The sequence below is a fragment of the Heterodontus francisci genome, chromosome 6 (assembly GCF_036365525.1).
Source record: "Heterodontus francisci isolate sHetFra1 chromosome 6, sHetFra1.hap1, whole genome shotgun sequence".
NCBI lineage: Eukaryota > Metazoa > Chordata > Chondrichthyes > Heterodontiformes > Heterodontidae > Heterodontus > Heterodontus francisci.
In genome coordinates, this window is record NC_090376.1 from 5,334,201 (window position 1) to 5,352,285 (window position 18,085).

The 18,085-nt window shown below is 42.2% G+C and overlaps 1 protein-coding gene across 2 annotated transcripts in view; it reads right to left on the reverse strand.

Annotated features, from left to right (window-relative positions):
* pgm2l1 (phosphoglucomutase 2-like 1) overlaps window positions 1-18,085 on the reverse strand; it is a 142,256-nt gene that overhangs the window by 70,726 nt on the left and 53,445 nt on the right. For both annotated transcript variants that reach the window (XM_068033003.1, XM_068033002.1), the window contains exons 3-6: window positions 11,211-11,317; window positions 9,604-9,688; window positions 7,585-7,668; window positions 2,754-2,947 (exon numbers count right to left, since the gene is read on the reverse strand). In XM_068033003.1, the coding sequence (XP_067889104.1) occupies window positions 2,754-2,947; window positions 7,585-7,668; window positions 9,604-9,688; window positions 11,211-11,317 (470 nt within the window). The remainder of the gene's footprint in view (window positions 1-2,753; window positions 2,948-7,584; window positions 7,669-9,603; window positions 9,689-11,210; window positions 11,318-18,085) is intronic.

Below are 18,085 nucleotides of genomic sequence, written 5' to 3' on the forward strand. Positions count from 1 at the left end.
AAAAGTACCATCATTGGCTGCGCACTGCTTTGGGACGTCCTCTGGTTCCTTACTTTTCCCTTTCCAAACATATATAGCTGCCTCTATAATTCTAAATTTACTATATAGCACTTATCTTAATATAGAGATGCAGTGAGTAAATAAAAATAGACCATTCACACAGAATGTTCTCAATCTCAGCCTGTGGGAGGTACTGAACTGACCAGAGGGAAAGAAAAATTGAGCAGAGGAATAGCATCATTAGAACACTTGGACATCAGTTCACGCAAAGTCTCAATAGTGCTCTTGGAAAGGTCATCTTCTCAACTAGGAATTGAGGGACACACAAAAATGGGAAAGTGGACGATACTTTTTCAGGAATAAATGCAACTGAAACATGCAACATTTAGAACAAATCATTCCAAAACTATTGCAGCTGCCAGAGATAAAGCAAGAATTCAGTAAAATTTTGTACCATATCAGAGAAGCACAACAGTATTGCATCAGACCTGACCTAATTCTGTGCCCTTTTTTGTGCACGTAAACGATAATAGCCATAGATACTTAGACAATCATTTCAAAATGATCAATTTCCCATTCCCACAGAGCAGTGTCCAAAACTACTAACAAGCAGAAGTTTTCAATGTAAAGCATACTGGGTGCAGATAAACACAAGACACAACAAAAAGATATTGCAACTGAAGATAAATTTTCCCAATTTAAATCTCCCGATTCTACCATCTGTTTAAACCATGAAACCAAAATACAGAGGTTACTGTGTCACTTGATACCTGATCCTAGGAGCAGGAGGAGGCCATTCAGCCGCTCAATCAAACCTGTTCCACCATTATTATTAGATCATGGCAATAGGTATTTTGCTCTTTTGGAGGGCCAGTGCAGACATGATGGGCCGAATGTCGTCCTCCTGTGCTGTAACAATTCAGTGATTCTGTGATCTTGGCTGGTCTGCATCTTAATGCCATCCACCTACTTTGGTTCTATTACCCTTAATATCTTTGCATAACAAATATCTACCAATCTCCGTGTTGAAATTTTCCCACCACCCTCCAGCTTCAAAACCTATTTTTGGGGTAAGAGAATTTCATTATTCTTTGTGTGAAGAAGTGCTTCCTGACATTATCCCTGAACAGTCTGGCTCTAATTTTAAGGTTATGCCCCCTTGTTCTGGATTCCCCCACCCGTTTCTCTCTATCTTCCCTATCAAATCCCTTAAATCGTCAGACCTTGAGGATTTTTTACGCAGTAAAATTGATTGCCGGCAACAATTACATTTCTCCCTGTTGGATCCTTTTTCGAAGTTGAAAAGGTACAAGACAAATGTCTCCAAAGTTGACTACAACTGATCCAACCGATTAACTATTCCAAAAGGTATTAGAATACTTGTGATTAAAAAGAGACTCTTTATGCCTCTCCTGAAGATGCTGCTTCACTGCTCCATGCTGGCGTGAAAGGTTTCCTCTACCTTGCTCAAATGGCAATTCTGCATGTGTAAGGCTCGACAGCATCTGTATTTGACCCTGGACGAATCTGAATACAGTCCAGTTCTGAAACCAAATGTGAATGCTTGTGCTGCACACACACACACATTCCAGCAATCTAGTAATCGCTGGTCCATTTCTCCCACTCCACTTCTCAAACTTTTTTCATAAAAGTACATTTTCCTCAAAGAAAACCTTGAGATCACTTTCACAAAGAATCATACAGTGGTCCATTCAGTCTATAAAGTCTGTGCTGGTGCTTTTCCAGCATGAGCTAATGTAAATCTAAATGCAAGCTTTTTATGAGCTACTTAGTCTAATTCCACTCTCCTGCTCACGAGCTAGATTTTTCAATATTACTCCTACTCAAGCTGCTATCTAACACTCTTAATAGAACTTATGGACTCTGCTTCAAAAGTGGTTTTATGGCAGGAAATTCTGCATTCCAATTACTCTTAGTGTAGAGATATTTTTTCTAAACTCCTTTTTAATTCTTTTTGTGACTATCTTAAATGTGCGCCCTCTCCTTACCAACATAACAGTGGGAAAAATCTCACTAATTAACCAGTCAGACCCTTAATAGTCTACACCAGGTTACTCCTTAATCGTAACACACTTCCAGACATTAGGTAGAGCAGAGTTAGATGAAAAAGGAATTTCCCTCTACTCTACCCAATGTACCTCAATCCTAAGCTTACTTTTATACAGCACCTAAAACACCAAAACATCCAAACATGCTTCACAGCTGGGAACAGAATCAAATAGGAATAGGAGGGAGATTTGGAGAGGCAGCTCACCACCACCTTCTCATGGGCAATTAGGAATGGGCAATAAATGCTGGCTGTGCCAGTGACAACTGTGAACGAATTTTAAAAAAAAGCTTGGTCGAAGTAATAGCTTTTAAGGACACTTTGGAACCTAGGGAAGAGATGTTGCAAGGTTTACCATGAGTGTTCCAGGATTTAGGGCTCATCCACTGATGGCAGAGGATGAGGTGGAGTTGTGGGGGGTGGGGGGGTGAGAGGAACAAATGGGGAAAAAGGAAAAGTCAGTCAACTACTTCCAAGGCGAGGAGGAAAAAGAGAATGAGAGAGAGAAATGGAGGCAAAATTTGCAATTAAGAAAGATATTAATCAAGTTCTATTAAGAGATGAATGTTACAGAAATAAAAAAAAACAAGGATTACTACATTAGATATTGCAATAATAAATCTGTCCCATTATGTCTGGTTTAGCACATGTGCCCCATACAAAGCAGGAACTCCTAAGCTCTAACCTGTGGAAGCACAGCTTTTTCAGATCCTCCATATATCGTGCACAGACTTCATTCAGAGGGTCCTGCCGCAAGGGGCTAATATCAGGCAAGTTCTCATTCCATGACTCCTGCCAGGGCTCCAAGCTTTCTTCAATACTTTCTAAGATTCTTTTATCATGAGGAAAGCCAATCTGAGCTCCATTTTCCCAGTAAACCTGTCAGACAGGAGCAGAAATAACATCTTATTGTTAAATTTAAATTCAAATTCAGAGAGTCCACTGAATGTTTTTGTTATAATAATTGACTCATTTGAATAGCTGGTGAAAGAAAGTGGCCTGTGGGGTGGGGCAAGATCCCCCTTTTCTCTCTCTTTCTGCTTTCTAGTGAAAGGCAACGAAAAAATCACTATCATTTTTTGCCCAGATTTATTTTTTTTTTTTTTAAAAGTCCCAATTTCTCTTCTGCTCCACTACCTCAGGACACTTTTGGTCAAGACCGAACCAGACAGGAAGGATGAGTGAGTAAAGTGGGATGAGACCATGGATCGAACTCGGAAGCTTAGTTTCCTCTTGATTAATAGTACTTGAAAACTTCAGCAACTAATAAGAAGATTTTTCCTTAAAAAAAGTTTAATTTTTTTTTTAAAGTGACTTTTGATATCAGCTTTTCCACATTTCAGAAATTTCCAGATGGTTTAATCATAAATCAGACTGTCCAGTTCAAGAACAGATACAGGAGCGCTCATCCAATGCAGTTCTTCTTAGAGCATAGTGAAGCAAGGGCAGTGCTTTATCTACAGGAATTCCTGTACGTTTACAAGAAGGACATTAAGGAAAACTGGATGGACTGTGATCAGACAGCTCTAAAGTATCACAGCTGCAGAAAGGGAGGTCATCGAGCAGGGTTTGTCTACTGAGTCATTATGGGTGGAAGTCAGAAACAGGAAAGGAGCAGTCACTTTGTTGGGAGTTTTCTATAGACCCCCAATAGCAACAGAGACATGGAGGAACAGATTGGGAGGCAGATTTTGGAAAGGTGCAGAAGTAACAGGGTTGTTGTCATGGGTGACTTCAACTTCCCTAATATTGATTGGAACGTCCTTAGTGCAAATAGTTTGGATGGAGCAGTTTTTGTCAGGTGTGTCCAGGAAGGTTTCCTGACTCAATATGTAGATAGGCCGACTAGAGGGGAGACTATGTTGGACTTGGTGCTTGGCAACGATCCAGGCCAGGTGGCAGATCTCTCGGTGGGAGAGCATTTCGGTGATAGTGATCACAACTCCCTGACCTTTACTAAAGTCATGGAGAGGGACAGGAGCAGACGGGATGGGAAAATATTTAATTGGGGGAGGGGGAATTACAATGCTATTAGGCAGGAACTGGGGAGCATAAATTGGGAACAGATGTTCTCAGGGAAATGCACGACAGAAATGTGGAGGTTGTTTAGGGAGCACTTGCTGCGACTGCTGGATAGGTTTGTCCCAATGAGGCAGGGAAGGGATGGTAGGGTGAAGGAACCTTGGATGACAAGAGATGTGGAACAGCTACTCAAGAGGAAGAAGGAAGCTTACTTAAGGTTGAGGAAGCAAGGATCAGACAGGGCTCCAGAGGGTTACAAGGTAGCCAGGAAGGAACTGAAGAATGGACTTAGGAGAGCTAGAAGGGGACATGAAAAAGTCTTGGCGGGTAGGATTAAGGAAAATCCCAAGGTGTTCTACACTTATGTGAGGAACAAGACGATGGCCAGAGTGAGGGTAGGGCCGATCAGGGATAGTGGAGGGAACTTGTGCCTGGAGGCGGAGGAGGTAACGGAGGTCCTAAATGAATAATTTGCTTCAGTATTCACCAGTGAGAGGGACCTGGTCGTTTGTGAGGACAGCATGGAACAGGCTGATATGCTCGAACAGGTTGAGGTTAAGAGGGAGGATGTGCTGGAAATTTTGAATGATATGAGGACAGATAAGTCCCCGGGGCCAGACGGGATATACCCAAGAATATTACGGGAAGCGAGGGAAGAGATTGCTGCGCCTTTGGCGATGATCTTTGCGTCTTCACTGTCCACTGGAGTAGTACCGGATGATTGGAGGGTGGCAAATGTTGTTACCTTGTTCAAGAAAGGGAATAGGGATAACCCTGAAAATTATAGAACAGTCAGTCTTACGTCGGTAGTGGGCTAATTATTGGAGAGGATTCTGAGAGACAGGATTTATGATTATTTGGAAAAGCAGGGTTTGATTAGAGACAGTCAGCATGGCTTTGTGAGGGGCAGGTCATGCCTCACAAGCCTTATTGAATTCTTTGAAGATGTGACAAAACACATTGATGAAGGAAGAGCAGTGGATGTTGTGTATATGGATTTTAGCAAGGCGTTTGATAAGGTTCCCCATGGTAGGCTCATTCAGAAAGTAAGGAGGCATGGGATTCAGGGAAAGTTGGCTGTCTGGATACAAAATTGGCTGGCCCATAGAAGTCAGAGGTAGTAGATGGAAAGTATTCAGCATGGAGCTCAGTGACCAGTGGTGTTCCACAAGGATCTGTTCTGGGACCTCTGCTCTTCGTGATTTTTATAAATGACTTGGATGAGGAAGTGGAAGGCTGGGTTAGCAAGTTTGCCGATGACATGAAGGTTGCTGGAGTTGTGGATAGTGTGGAAGGCTGTTGTAGGTTGCAACGGGACATTGACAGGATGCAGAGCTGGGCTGAGAAGTGGCAGATGGAATTCAACCTGGAAAAGTGTGAAGTGATTCATTTTGGAAGGTCGAATTTGAATGCGGAATACAGGCTTAAAGACAGGATTCTTGGTAGTGTGGAGGAACAGAGGGATCTTGGGGTCCATGTCCATAGATCGCTCAAAGTTGCCACCCAAGTTGATAGGGTTGTGAAGAAGGCGTATGGTGTGTTGGCTTTCATTAACAGGGGGATTGAGTTTAAGAGCCGCGAGGTTATGCTGCAGCTCTATAAGGCCCTGGTTCGACCACACTTGGAATATTGTGTTCAGTTCTGGTCGCCTCATTATAGGAAAGATGTGGAAACTTTAGAGAGGGTGCAGAGGAGATTTACCAGGATGCTGCCTGGACTGGAGGGCATGTCCTACTAAGAAAGATTGAGGGAGCTAGGGCTTTTCTCATTGGAGCGAAGAAGGATGAGAGGTGACTTGATAGAGGGGTACAAGATGATGAGAGGCATAGATAGAGTGGATAGTCAGAGACTTTTTCCCGGGGTGGAAAGGGCTATCACCAGGGGGCATAATTTTAAGGTGATTGGAGGAAGGTTTCGGGGAGATGTCAGAGGTAGGTTCTTTACACAGAGAGTGGTGGGTGCGTGGAATGCGCTGCCAGCGGTGGTAGTAGAAGCGGATACATTAGGGACATTTAAGCGACTCTTGGATAGGTACATGGATGATCGTAGAATGTAGGGTAGGTAGTTAGTTTGATCTTAGAGTAGGTTAAAGGTTCGGCACAACATCGTGGGCCGAAGGGCCTGTACTGTTCTATGTTCTAACCACTAAGAGAGCTACTGCCTGTTTACAAAAACCCTGGCATGATTGTTGTGGTATAACCACTTTGTTTTATTTTTGAAGGCAAGAGGATGCTAACTTTTGGTAGAATGTAGTAATAAGTCTATTTGAGGTTACTGAGTTTAACCACGTTTCAGTCAAAAACAAGTGTAGTCTTCAGGTGAAGCAGGGTCAGCGAGCAGGGGTGGATTGGACCAGGGTCTGCAGATGGAATTCGAACGTCATATATTCTGTCCTCATTTATCTATATTTCCATATTCATGGAAAAGCGCTAATGTGAACTTGGGAGGATGCAAGTTTACATATACAAATACAAATGCTAAAAGTTTTTGAAAAAATGGCAAATATAGTGTCAAACATTCACATTATCTGGGAGAGCATGCCCCTCAGTTCTCTCATCCCACTAAAATTAAATCCAATGCATGGTGTACAGCTTACCAATTTCTAGACTTGTCAAACCACTGTCTGCTCCACAGGAAGATGTAACTACATACATGTATCAGTCATTAAAAGCAGCAGAAACAACCTACTGTTCCATTTGCATGCACAACAGTCACAAGACAAAGGTTAAAACAGATTCAGATAAAAGTGAAGCTACAGCAAAGGAAACAGATAGTGCAAATTAAATATAAACAAAAATACAGAACTGAACACAATCCAAAAATGGCCAAAGAATGGAAAATTAACATGTACAAGGAATATTAAGGGGGTGGGCAGAAACAAAAATAAAAATGTGACTAGAAAACAAATGCTGCAAGGGTGGGGCGGGGGAAGTGAGCTGCTGGTTTCAAAAGGGGGAGGAGAGATGGGAAATTCTGCCTATGGGCCTGTACAAAATATCAAATCTTGGATTTAAGAAATATTCCTGTATGAGAACAGAAAAATACTCAAAAAGTTATGGAAATGTTGTCAGGCACTGGAGCATTACACTGTATCTGTAACCTGAACTTTCTCTCCCTCCTTGGGCAGGTTTGGGTGGTGGGTGGGGTGGTAATGGATAAAGCAGCTCAAATTTGCTGAAAGCTCATCTCAGACTGGGAGACAGCAAAAATAACTGATTGTGTGGTCTGAAACCGTATTGTACCAGCTCAACTCAGTGACTTGACTTCAGCCATTCCCAGATACGTTTGGGCAACCGGACTAAAATTATATCATCCCATTTTTCTCGTGACTGTAACAACCATTGAAGCAAGACCTGACTATTCTACTTTGAATTCTGACCTTGCATTTCTGTACTTTCAAAGGAGGTGTGTCAAACATAATACATAGAGCCAACCACTCCCAAATCATGCACAAAAGCACTTCACAAACTGATCAGCCATGAACTACACTGTACCTTATATCCATTGTCTTGTTTGGGATTATGAGATGCAGTAATCATCACACCAGCTGCAACACGAAGCTGCTTAACAGCATAGGGCTGGAAGAAAAAAAAAAGACAATTCATGTCACTGTTAATAAATGGTTAGTTGACTTTACCAACTGCTTTCCCATCCTCCATTCTTCCCTGCTTCTTTCCCATAAAGTAAAACACACCAGAAGAAGTGAGTCATTTGTAAACAGCAATTGCACAGAATCATTTTTCTAAAGTTGAATAACCCTCTTGTCCAATTCCTTTTAAAAAATGAAGTGTGCTAAGCTAGCTGAGGTGCCAATAGGAATTCTCCAAATCGTCTTGGTGCTTCAGGACTTGGGACGGAAGAGAAAATACCATTCCTTATTGCTATCCAGTAATTCCTGTAGAAAATGTGAACGCGAGTAAGCACTGGGTTCAGCTAGGGTGCTTTCAATCGAAATAGCCTCCCACAGTGAACAACCTGCCTACACCAAAATTGGGGTGGAGAAATGGACCTGAACTGCAATCAAATCCAATTCCTAGATAGAGAAAAAAGACTGGATGATCAGAGTACGGAATACTAACATAAACCGGAACCAGTAGAAGTCAACTGCAACAGCTCACTGACTCAGCAGTCACAGGTTCAAATTCATAGCTGGGGTGTGTGTGAACTTGGGTATTAGTCATTTGGTTTCTGCAGCGTACTAGCAAGTCTCATACTGAGGAAGCCAGGAGTTCTGACGAAAGGTCATCGACCTGGAACGTTAACTGTTCCTCTCTCCACAGGTGCTACCTGACCTGCTGAGTACTTCCAGCAATTTCTGTTTTTCTTTCAGATTTTCAGCATCTGCAGTATTTTATTTTTGAGCTTTGAAAGTACTCTGGTTCTGGCTGTGTGCCACGTTGGAATCTGCTGTAGAGTTTTAGACTAGTGGGTAGAACACTTGGCAGCAATGCAAGTTTGAATACATTTGGGCTGGAAGGGCTCCTGTTCTCTGTCCCAGTCTGAACTCTCCAAATATTAAAAGCTGCAGAATGAAAAATACCATTTGACTCATCAAACTCGTCCATCCAAAGTCAGTACATGATTATTTTACCATGAACTATTACTCTCTCCCACTACTGCCATTTATTGATCCCCTGCTTTAAGAAACAGTAAATCCCTTCATTTCCTCCTGAGGAAGAAAAAAGTTGAACAGTGCTTTCAATAAGAAAATCAGGAGAAACTTCTTTCCCCAGAGTGGTGATAATGTGGTACTCGCTACCACAATTTGAGGTGAATAGCACTGATGTATTTAAGGGAAGGCTAGATAAACACATGAGAAAGGAATTGAAGGATATGTTGATAGAATAAGACGACGAGGGGCGGGAGGAGGCTTGTGTACAGCATAAATACCGACATAGACCAGTTGGGCTGAATGGTCAGTTTCTGTGCTGTAGATTCTGTGTAAAGGTGCTATGAGAGGATATATAGAAAGATCGCAGAGCTTTATGTACCCCAAATAGAATAAAAACTCAAACACACTAAGGCACTCCCAGATTGACACTGCCATGAGATGCAGAATAAAAGATCCCCCCAACACTGCTCCACCTTAGTTGCACAACAGCATCAACCACCCTGGGTGAGATTGCCAGTTGAGTGTCAGCCAGTAACAATTTAGGAAGCAGTTTCATGTTATAGGTTCACCTCCTCTAGGAACTGGATGAAATTGTTCAAATTGATACAGGAAAGTCAAAAGGAGACCGTCTTCTCTTCAACATGGGTTAGATTTGAACCAATATCCCAGCAATGAAAGGCCAGTATCTAAACCATAGCGCCATAGGACCTCCAAGCGTGATGTTTTCTCTAGAATCTTACATTAGATTGATGAGAAATGCTTTCTGCTAATCCAGACCAGAGAGAAAGAAAGAAAAAGAGAGCGAGAGCGAGCGAGAGAGCAAAAACGAGAGAGCGCAAAAACGAGAGAGTGCATGTGTGTGTGTGTATATCAGGTTCAGATCATTACAGCCAATTCTTACCACAAATGGTGTTGGCACATATGTAGAAAACAGATACACAGGTACATCCTTTCCAAGGAAGACAGCAGCAGTCAACTGGGCAAGTCTGGAATAAATGGTAAGAAAAATATTTTTAGTCATTTGGTAGTACAGAACTTGAGTATTGATGAAAATAGAGATATGTTGTTGAAGCTTTTCATCTTGCACTCATCAGGACAATCTGCAAGAATACCAATGTAAGGGAAAACAACAACTTTATACTGTATGAGGAGAGTGCTGATTGGTTGGCAACTGAACTCTGATTGGTAGAGGTGTTGCCATGGAGAATGCACCAGTTTATGGTGACTGACGGTTAACTGCCAAGCTATTGAAATTTAAACCAGGCAGCTTGACTGATTCTTCAGGGCAATGTCTTGACCAATGAACCAACGAATGAATGGCTATCACTTATTTTGTTTAGCTGAAAAAGGCACAATGTGCATACATGTTCTTTCTGTCTGCAAAGAACAGGGCCCTGTGTATTAATACATGTAGCTTCTAATACATGCAAATACGCCACACTGCGGGCCCAACTGACAATCCTAAATTGGCTGTCAGCGTAATTCTTAGCACACTGAGGATTATTTAGCAAATGTTGTCCAAACGCAGAATCACATCTAATGTTGGCACAGGCTGGTTGGGTATGGCCTCTACCTTGCCCGTTGCGAACAGTGGAAAGGACATGTTGTTTGATACGATCCACCGCCAGTCTTTGGGACGTACGGCCTATAAACCTAGCATCACACTGGCAATGAAATTCATATATCACATTACTCATTTGCGTGATAGGCAGGATGTCTTTTTGGATTGACGGCAGCATCCTGTTAGTGGCGAACACCACACGTGTTGCTACTGCATAGTAGCAGCGTGAACAGCTAGCTTCACCTGTTGCTCAAATTTTTGAGATACATTCCCCTTCCAGGGTAATGTGAGGTAGACTGGGCACTTTTCAGGGCCAAAAATGACAGCGTTAGGCTCATTCATATCTTTGTGCGATATACAGCAAGAAATTATCTGATCAGGGTAGCCATTGTCACGCAAGATGTCTTTGATCCGCCCTATTGCAGCATCAAGCTTGCATGGTGAGCAAATGGCTCGGGCCCTATTTATGAGGTTGCCGATAAGGCCAATCTTAAAGCGCAAGGAACTGTAAGAATCCCAACGTGCGTATTGACCAGTGAAGATAGGTTTATGGTAGACCATGGTAGAGGTCGCCTTAGCAGATTTCTCAACTAGTACGTCAAAGAAAGGGAGCTCATTTGACTGCTCCATTTCAAAGGTGAATTTGAGCACAGGATGGAGCCCATTAAAACTTGAAAGGAAATTATTGCATGCAGCTGCAGATTCAAATATAGCAAAAATATCATCTACATATCGGAAATATGCAAGACATCTTGTATGACTGAACTTGGCTTATTGTTGGCAGTCTCTCCATAAAGTAAACAAAGGCTTGGCCAACTGTATTTCTGAGTTTAGAGTGAAAATCAATTTTGCGCTTAGAGTGATTTTTGGATTGTCTGACCACTTTTAGATCCTATTAAAAGGAAGGCACAATATTGCAAGGTCCCATACCTGTGAACAGCACTTACCTCTTACTACTACAACTGCTGGTCTCTTGACCTCGAGTATCATATCCAATCACAACACCCCTCTGTTTTAGGTCTGTGAAGCACTTCTCAAGATAGTTAAGTAAACCCTGTAAAAGAAAAAAAGCACTTTAAACAAACTTTCTCAGGAGTAGCAAGTTGTAAAATTTAATTCCATAAAATCTAATCATTTGTGGATTATCCAACTGTACTAAAACCCAACTGATTCAATAATATCTTTCTGGAAAGGAACCTTCTACCTGCTATCTTATACTTATATGTGTCTAATTCCAGACTACAAGACTGGTTCCTGATAAAAGAAAAGAAAGACTTGCATTTATATAGCATTTTTCACAATACTGGACAGCCAATGAAGTACTTCTGAAGTGTAGTCACTGTTGTAATGTAGGAAATGTGGCAGCGAATTTATGCACAGCAAGCTGCTACAAACAGCAATGCGAGAAGGTCCAGATAATCTGTTTTTGTGACATTGATTGAGGGAGGCATGTTGGCCAGGACACCGGGATGAGCTCTCATGCTCTTCTTCAAAATAGTGCTAGACAATCTTTGATGTCTATCCGAGAGGTCAGATGGGACCTCAGTTTAACTCCCCATCCAAAAGACAGCACCTCTGACAGTGCAGTACTCCCTTAATACTGCCCAGGAATATCAACTTTGATTTTTGTGCTCAAGTCCCAAAGTGGGACTTAAACCCAGAAACTTCTAACTCAGAGTCAAGAATGCTATCAACTGAGCCACAGCTGACACACAATGCACTTGAAGCAAATAGGGATTGACCATAAATTCCGCTTTGTTGTTATCGGCCATATCCCAAGAAAAATATACTTTAAAAAAAAAATCAACTAATGATTTATTTTTGACGAGAAACCAACATACTATCCAAACTATTTATTCATAGAATATATTTCTCACTCTGCTCCACACTCCCATTACATCTGAATCCCCATAACTTTTAGATTAGCCTTTTGTGTTGGACTTTGTGAAAAGCCTTTTGGAAGTTAGGGTACATCACATTATAGGGCTTCTCACAAACGATGATAGTGGCCAGGCAGGATCACCCCCTCTGAATGCATGCTGACTGCTGTTAACTGGTTTATTGATTTACAGATGGTCCTCAAGTCTGCTGCAGACCATCTATTCCATTATTTTAAATGGATGAAGAACAACCTAACGGATCCATATTTGTCAGTGTTGGTTCTGTCCCTTTTGAACATGGGCACCTCATTAACTGGTTTCCAATCTACCAGTACATCCCCAGTGTCCACTGACTCCATTTTTCTCAGTGCCTCACAAATTGTCACCCAGCCACTCTCAGCAGGGTGGGATAAATATTGTCTATCCCTGGGGATTTATTTGTTTTGAGCTATAATTGATTTCTAATTTCATTGATTTTTCTGTAGATATCTTGAGTATTTCTGATCATGTTCATCTTGATCAGATTATGATAATATTCATAACACTTCTTTAAAATGGGCGAAATGGAATGTATACAAATAGCTGTTTGGTAGTGCAGAACTTGAGAATTGAAAATAGAGATGTCGTCGAAGCTTTTCATCTTGCACTCATCAGGACAATACGCAAGAATAACCAATGTAAGGGAAAACAACAACTTATACTGCATGAGAAGAGAGTGCTGATTGGTTGGCAAGTGAACTCTGATTGGTGAGGTACAGGTGCAGATTGCCCTTTGAAAATATGATGTTGTGGCTATAACAGAGACCTGGCTCAAAGAAGGGGAGGACTGGGTGTTAAATATTCCTGGATACAAGGTGTTCAGGAAAGACAGGAAAGGGGAAAAAAAAGGGAGAGGGGTGGTGGTATTGATTAAGGAAAGCATTGCAGTGCTGGAGAAAAAGGATGTCCCAGAGGGTCCAGAACAGAATCAATTTGGCCACAGCTTAGGAACAAAAAAGGTGCGGTTACCTTGCTCGGTGTTGTCAATAGGCCACCAGCTAGTGGGAAGGACATGGAGGAACAAATTTGCAAGGAAATTACAGAGAGGTGCAAAAAGTATAGGGTAGTTATAATGGGGGATTTTAATTATCCAAGACTGGGATAATAGTAGTGTCAAGGGCAGTGAGGGGCAAGAGTTCCTAAAGTGTGTTCAGGAAAATTTTCGACAACAGTATGTTGCTAGTCCAATGAGAAATGAGGCACTGCTGGACCTGGTTCTTGGAAATTAGGTGGGCCAAGTGGATCAAGTATCAGTAGGAGAACATTTAGGGGATGGTGATCATTGTATCAGAAGGTTTAGGCTGACTATGGAAAAGGACAAAGAGCAATCCAGGGCAAGAATAATTAACTGAAGGAAAGCCAACTTCAATGGGATAAGAATGGAGCTGGGATGAATAAATTGGGAGTCAAAAGCTGGCAGGAAAACCGGTAGATGAACAATGGGCTACTTTCAAAGACAAGATAGTTTGGGCACAGTCAAGGTATGTTCCCTTGAAGGGGAAAAAGTAGGGCAAACAAATCCAGAGCTCCCTGGATGACAAAAGAGTGAGAGATTAAGATAAAGAAGAAAAAGTGTGCTTATGACAGATGCCAGGTAGAAAATACGATTGAGAACCAGGCTGAACATAGAAGGTCCAGAGGGGAAGTGAAAAAGCAAATAAGAGAAGCAAAGAGACTGGCAGCTAGCATCAAGGGAAATCCCAAAGTTTTCTAAAGGCATATAAATAATAAAAGGGTGGTAAAAGGAGGAGTGGGGCTGGTTCGGGACCAGAAATGGGATTTACGCATGGAGACAGAGGGCATAGCTGAGGTATTAAATGAATACTTTAAATCTGTCTTTACCAAGGAAGAAGATGCAATGTTGAAAGAGAAGGTAAGTCAGATACTAGAGGGGGTTAAAATTGATAAAGAGGAAGTATTAGATAGGCTGTCTGTACTTAAAGTGGATAAAACACCAGGACCAGATGAGATGCATCCAAGGTTACTGAGGGAAGTGAGGGTGGAAATTGCAACGGCACTGGCCATAATTTTTCAGTCTTCCTTAGACTCTGGGGTGGTGCCAGAGGACTGGAAAATTGCAAACATTACATCCTTGTTCAAAATAGGGTGTAAAGATAAGCCCAGCAACTACAGGCCAGTCAGTTTAATTCAGTGGTGGGAAAACTTCTAGAAAAAATAATTCGGGACAAAATCAACAGTCACATGGACAAATGAGAGTTAATTAAGGAAAGCCAGCATGGATTTCTTAACGGAAAATAATGTTTAACTTGCTGGAGTTTTTTTTAAAAGGAGGTAACTGAGAGGGTTGATGAGGGCAATGCTGTTGATGTGGTGTACATGGACTTTCAAAGGGCATTCGATACAGTGCCACACAACAGACTTGTAGCTCATGGAAAAGGTAGCAATATGAATACGAAACTGGCTGAGTGACAGGAAACAAAGAGTAGTGGTTAATGGATGTTATTCGGGCTGGAGGAAGGTTTATAGTGGAGTTCTCCACTATATATAGTTTATAGTGGAGGCAGGTTCAATTGAAGCATTCAAAGGGAATGAGACAGTTATATGAAAAGGAAGAATGTACAGGGTTATGGGGAGAAGGCAGGGAAATGGAACTGAGAGAATTGCTCTTTGGGAGAGCCGGTGCTGACATGATGGTCCGAATGGCCTCATTCTGCGCTGTAATGATTCTGGTAGAGGTGTTGCCATGGAGAATGCACCAGTTTACAGTGACTGACAGTTAACTGCCAAGCTTTGTTTGAAATTTAAACCAGGCAGCTTGATTCTGATTGGTCAAGGCATTGCCCTGAGGAATGTACCGGCCAATGGCTGTCACTTATTTTGTTCAGCTGAAACAGGCACAATGTGTGTACATGTTCTTTCTGTCTGCAAAGAACAGGGCCCTGTGTATTAATATATGTAGCTTCCAGTATGCGTAAATGCACCACACTGTGAGCCCTACTGACAATCTTAAATTGTTTGCCAGAGTAATTTTTAGCACACTGAGGATTATTTAGCAAATGTTGTCCAATTGCTGAATCACATCTAATGTTGGACACTGTATTTTGAGTTTTGCAAGCACGGGCTGGTTAGGTACGGCCTGTACCTCGTCCGTTGCGAACAGCAGAATGGACATGTTGTTTGATACGATCCACCAGTCTTTGGGATGTACGGCCTATATACCTAGCATCACACTGGCATTGCAATTCATATATTACATTACTCATTCGTGTGATAGGCAGGATGCCTTTTTGCCGTTGTTGTTTTCCCTTACATTGGTTAATCTTGTGTATTGTCCTGATGAGTGCAAGACAAAAAGCTTCGACAACATGCCTCTATTTTCAGCAATTCTCATAATGGGATGTGTTTTTTCTTCAATATGCTCCCCATGTTATAGAGATTATACACAGCAGAATTTTAGTTTGTCCCCTGCCAGGTACCATGACTGGAGACGAGTGCCCCTGTGCAAACTGGAGTGTAAAAGAAAGATTAAAACACTGAATTCATTAGTAATCCATCATTAACCTGCTGAGAGCATACGGCTGTGTGTATTCTGAAGAGTGAGAAAGAGAAAAGAGAGTGCGCTCTATAATCAAAATGAGTGAACCTCAAACCCAAAGCATGCAGGTTTAATCAACAATACACAAAAACATCTGGCCATGCCAGGGTAGATGGATATACTGCAACACTGCTATAGAAGGTTGAACACCCCCCCATGTTCCCAGCCACAAATTTTTAATTCTAGTTTACCAATTAAAAGTGTTCGCATGCTTCATCATTTAACAAAAAACCTTTTTGCTGAGAAGCCAGGAGAGAGAAAAATGTCACGAGAAGGAAACTTGGAAGTGTACCTGTTATGGAAAGGACTTATTACTGCAGAAAAGCCAGACAATAATTATCAGAAAAAAAGTTATACTATCCACCAATAGTTCATAAGTTCATTCTTACCAATATTCAGCATCACACAATCAACTCAATATGCTCATTAGAACGACCTTCTAAAGGCTGTGGCAAGGTTTTACTTTAGAACAGAACCTGCTAAGCCTACACATAGGCATAAACAAGAGCAAAAAAAGTCAGATTCCACTACTCATCAATTTACTTTTGACAACTTCCGTCACCATGCCAACAATCACATCACCAATTGAAAGACTGAATAGGCTGGGGCCGCCTCAGTGGCAATGTCGCCTTTGCTGCTCCACGACCCTCCCACCCTCATCACTGGGGCCTGCATACCAGGCCCCAACTTCCCCCAACCCGACTCACCTGTCTTTGAGGGCGTCCTGCCATTGAGGCGCCCTCTCCCTGCAGTTACAGCCTCAGCACTGACCATCTCTAGCGAAGGCTGCCAATCAGCCAGCCCCCTGATTGGGCTGGCAGCTCTTGGGAGCAAGACCTCTGTCCTTAACTGGATGGTGGCCCTGGCGGCAGCCTCTTAATTGACTTCCGCTGACAGCAGCGGGATCAGCTCCAGCTTTGAGCCCCGGCGGTGGGACTTCACTGTCACCGAGAAAATTCATCCCTATGTAATCGCTGCAAAAAAGTGAAAGACTCCAGAAGATGTAGAATAACCATGCACGTTGTACAAAACAAGCATATACTGCAATGTCTGCAAAAATGCATTATTTGATGCATTTCTGTGCACTTATGTACCCATCTGTTACCACTGACCAACATTGCGTCTGGAAGGAGTCAAGTCCTTTTACAAGATTTTGCTCGACCATCAGTGTCAGGTATTGCGTTAAAAACACACATATTCAAAAAAGGTGACAAGGATGACAACAAGAAGTTGGCCCTTTTATCTTACAAGGTATTGCTTCTGAGTGCCACTCAGAATAAAACTGAATATTTGCTGCTGAAGGCATTTCCACTGGGTCAGTCATCTTGATACTGACCAGAGGCAGGCAGAACATTTAGTGCACCTGTGCAGATCAGCAATGTGCTTTTGCTATTCATGGTGGGCATGGTGAGAGAGCAGGTCGCAGCAGAATATTAAGATCAGAATTGCATCTTTGCACTGACTGAGTGTGCATAACATGATTGTGAAGCAGCTGAACATGAAGTCACTGTGCCCGTAGGTTAAACCCACAGGACTTTCAAACAGGAGTTCCTTTCTTGTTTTTCTCTTTATTCATAGGCTATTTATTCAGATGTCTAGCATTTGTTTTTTCAGTGCTACAGCTGTTTTGCCTCCAAAATGGTATCTGCATAGCATGCACACACTTCTGGTGCAGGCTGCACAGAATGCCATTTTGGGTAGGTCAGTAGCACCACTGCTAGGAGCATGCACCATAAGTATGCAGAGTAGGCAGACGGTGATGTCAGCAAATGTGCAACACTGATTAGTCTCTAGCAGTGCCATTTTCAACTTCAACACTCCAGTGAACACCATTTCAATCTCACACAGCTGAACACACTGTAACTCTACTTAGAGATCAACTACTTTCAGATTAGTTGCTATTGATTGCTACCGATTATTGCTGAGTTAATAGAAATGTTTTGTGGTTTGACTGTCATCTAAAATTGGTGAAGGCCTTGGTTTTAACTACAAGGGTTCCACTCAAATCACTTGCTCTCAGTCATGGGTGCTGTAGTTTCCATCCCACTTGGCCTGCAGCGTGACGGGGAGAATGAACAGAGACATAGGAGGCCTAAAATAAAAACAAGAAATGCTGGAACCACTCAGCAGGTCTGGCAGCATCTGTGGAAAGAGAAGCAGAGTTAACGTTTCGGGCCAGTAACCCTTCTTCAGAACTCATAGGAGCCTAGCTGCTCGAAGAGAGGATGAGGAAAAGGAGAGGGAGAAGGGCTTTCAGCAGGAAGTTGTATCCACCCAGGGTCTTCAGAGACCAATTCTCCTACCTCAACCTAAGTGAGGAACAGTGTATTATTCACCTCCGTTTTAC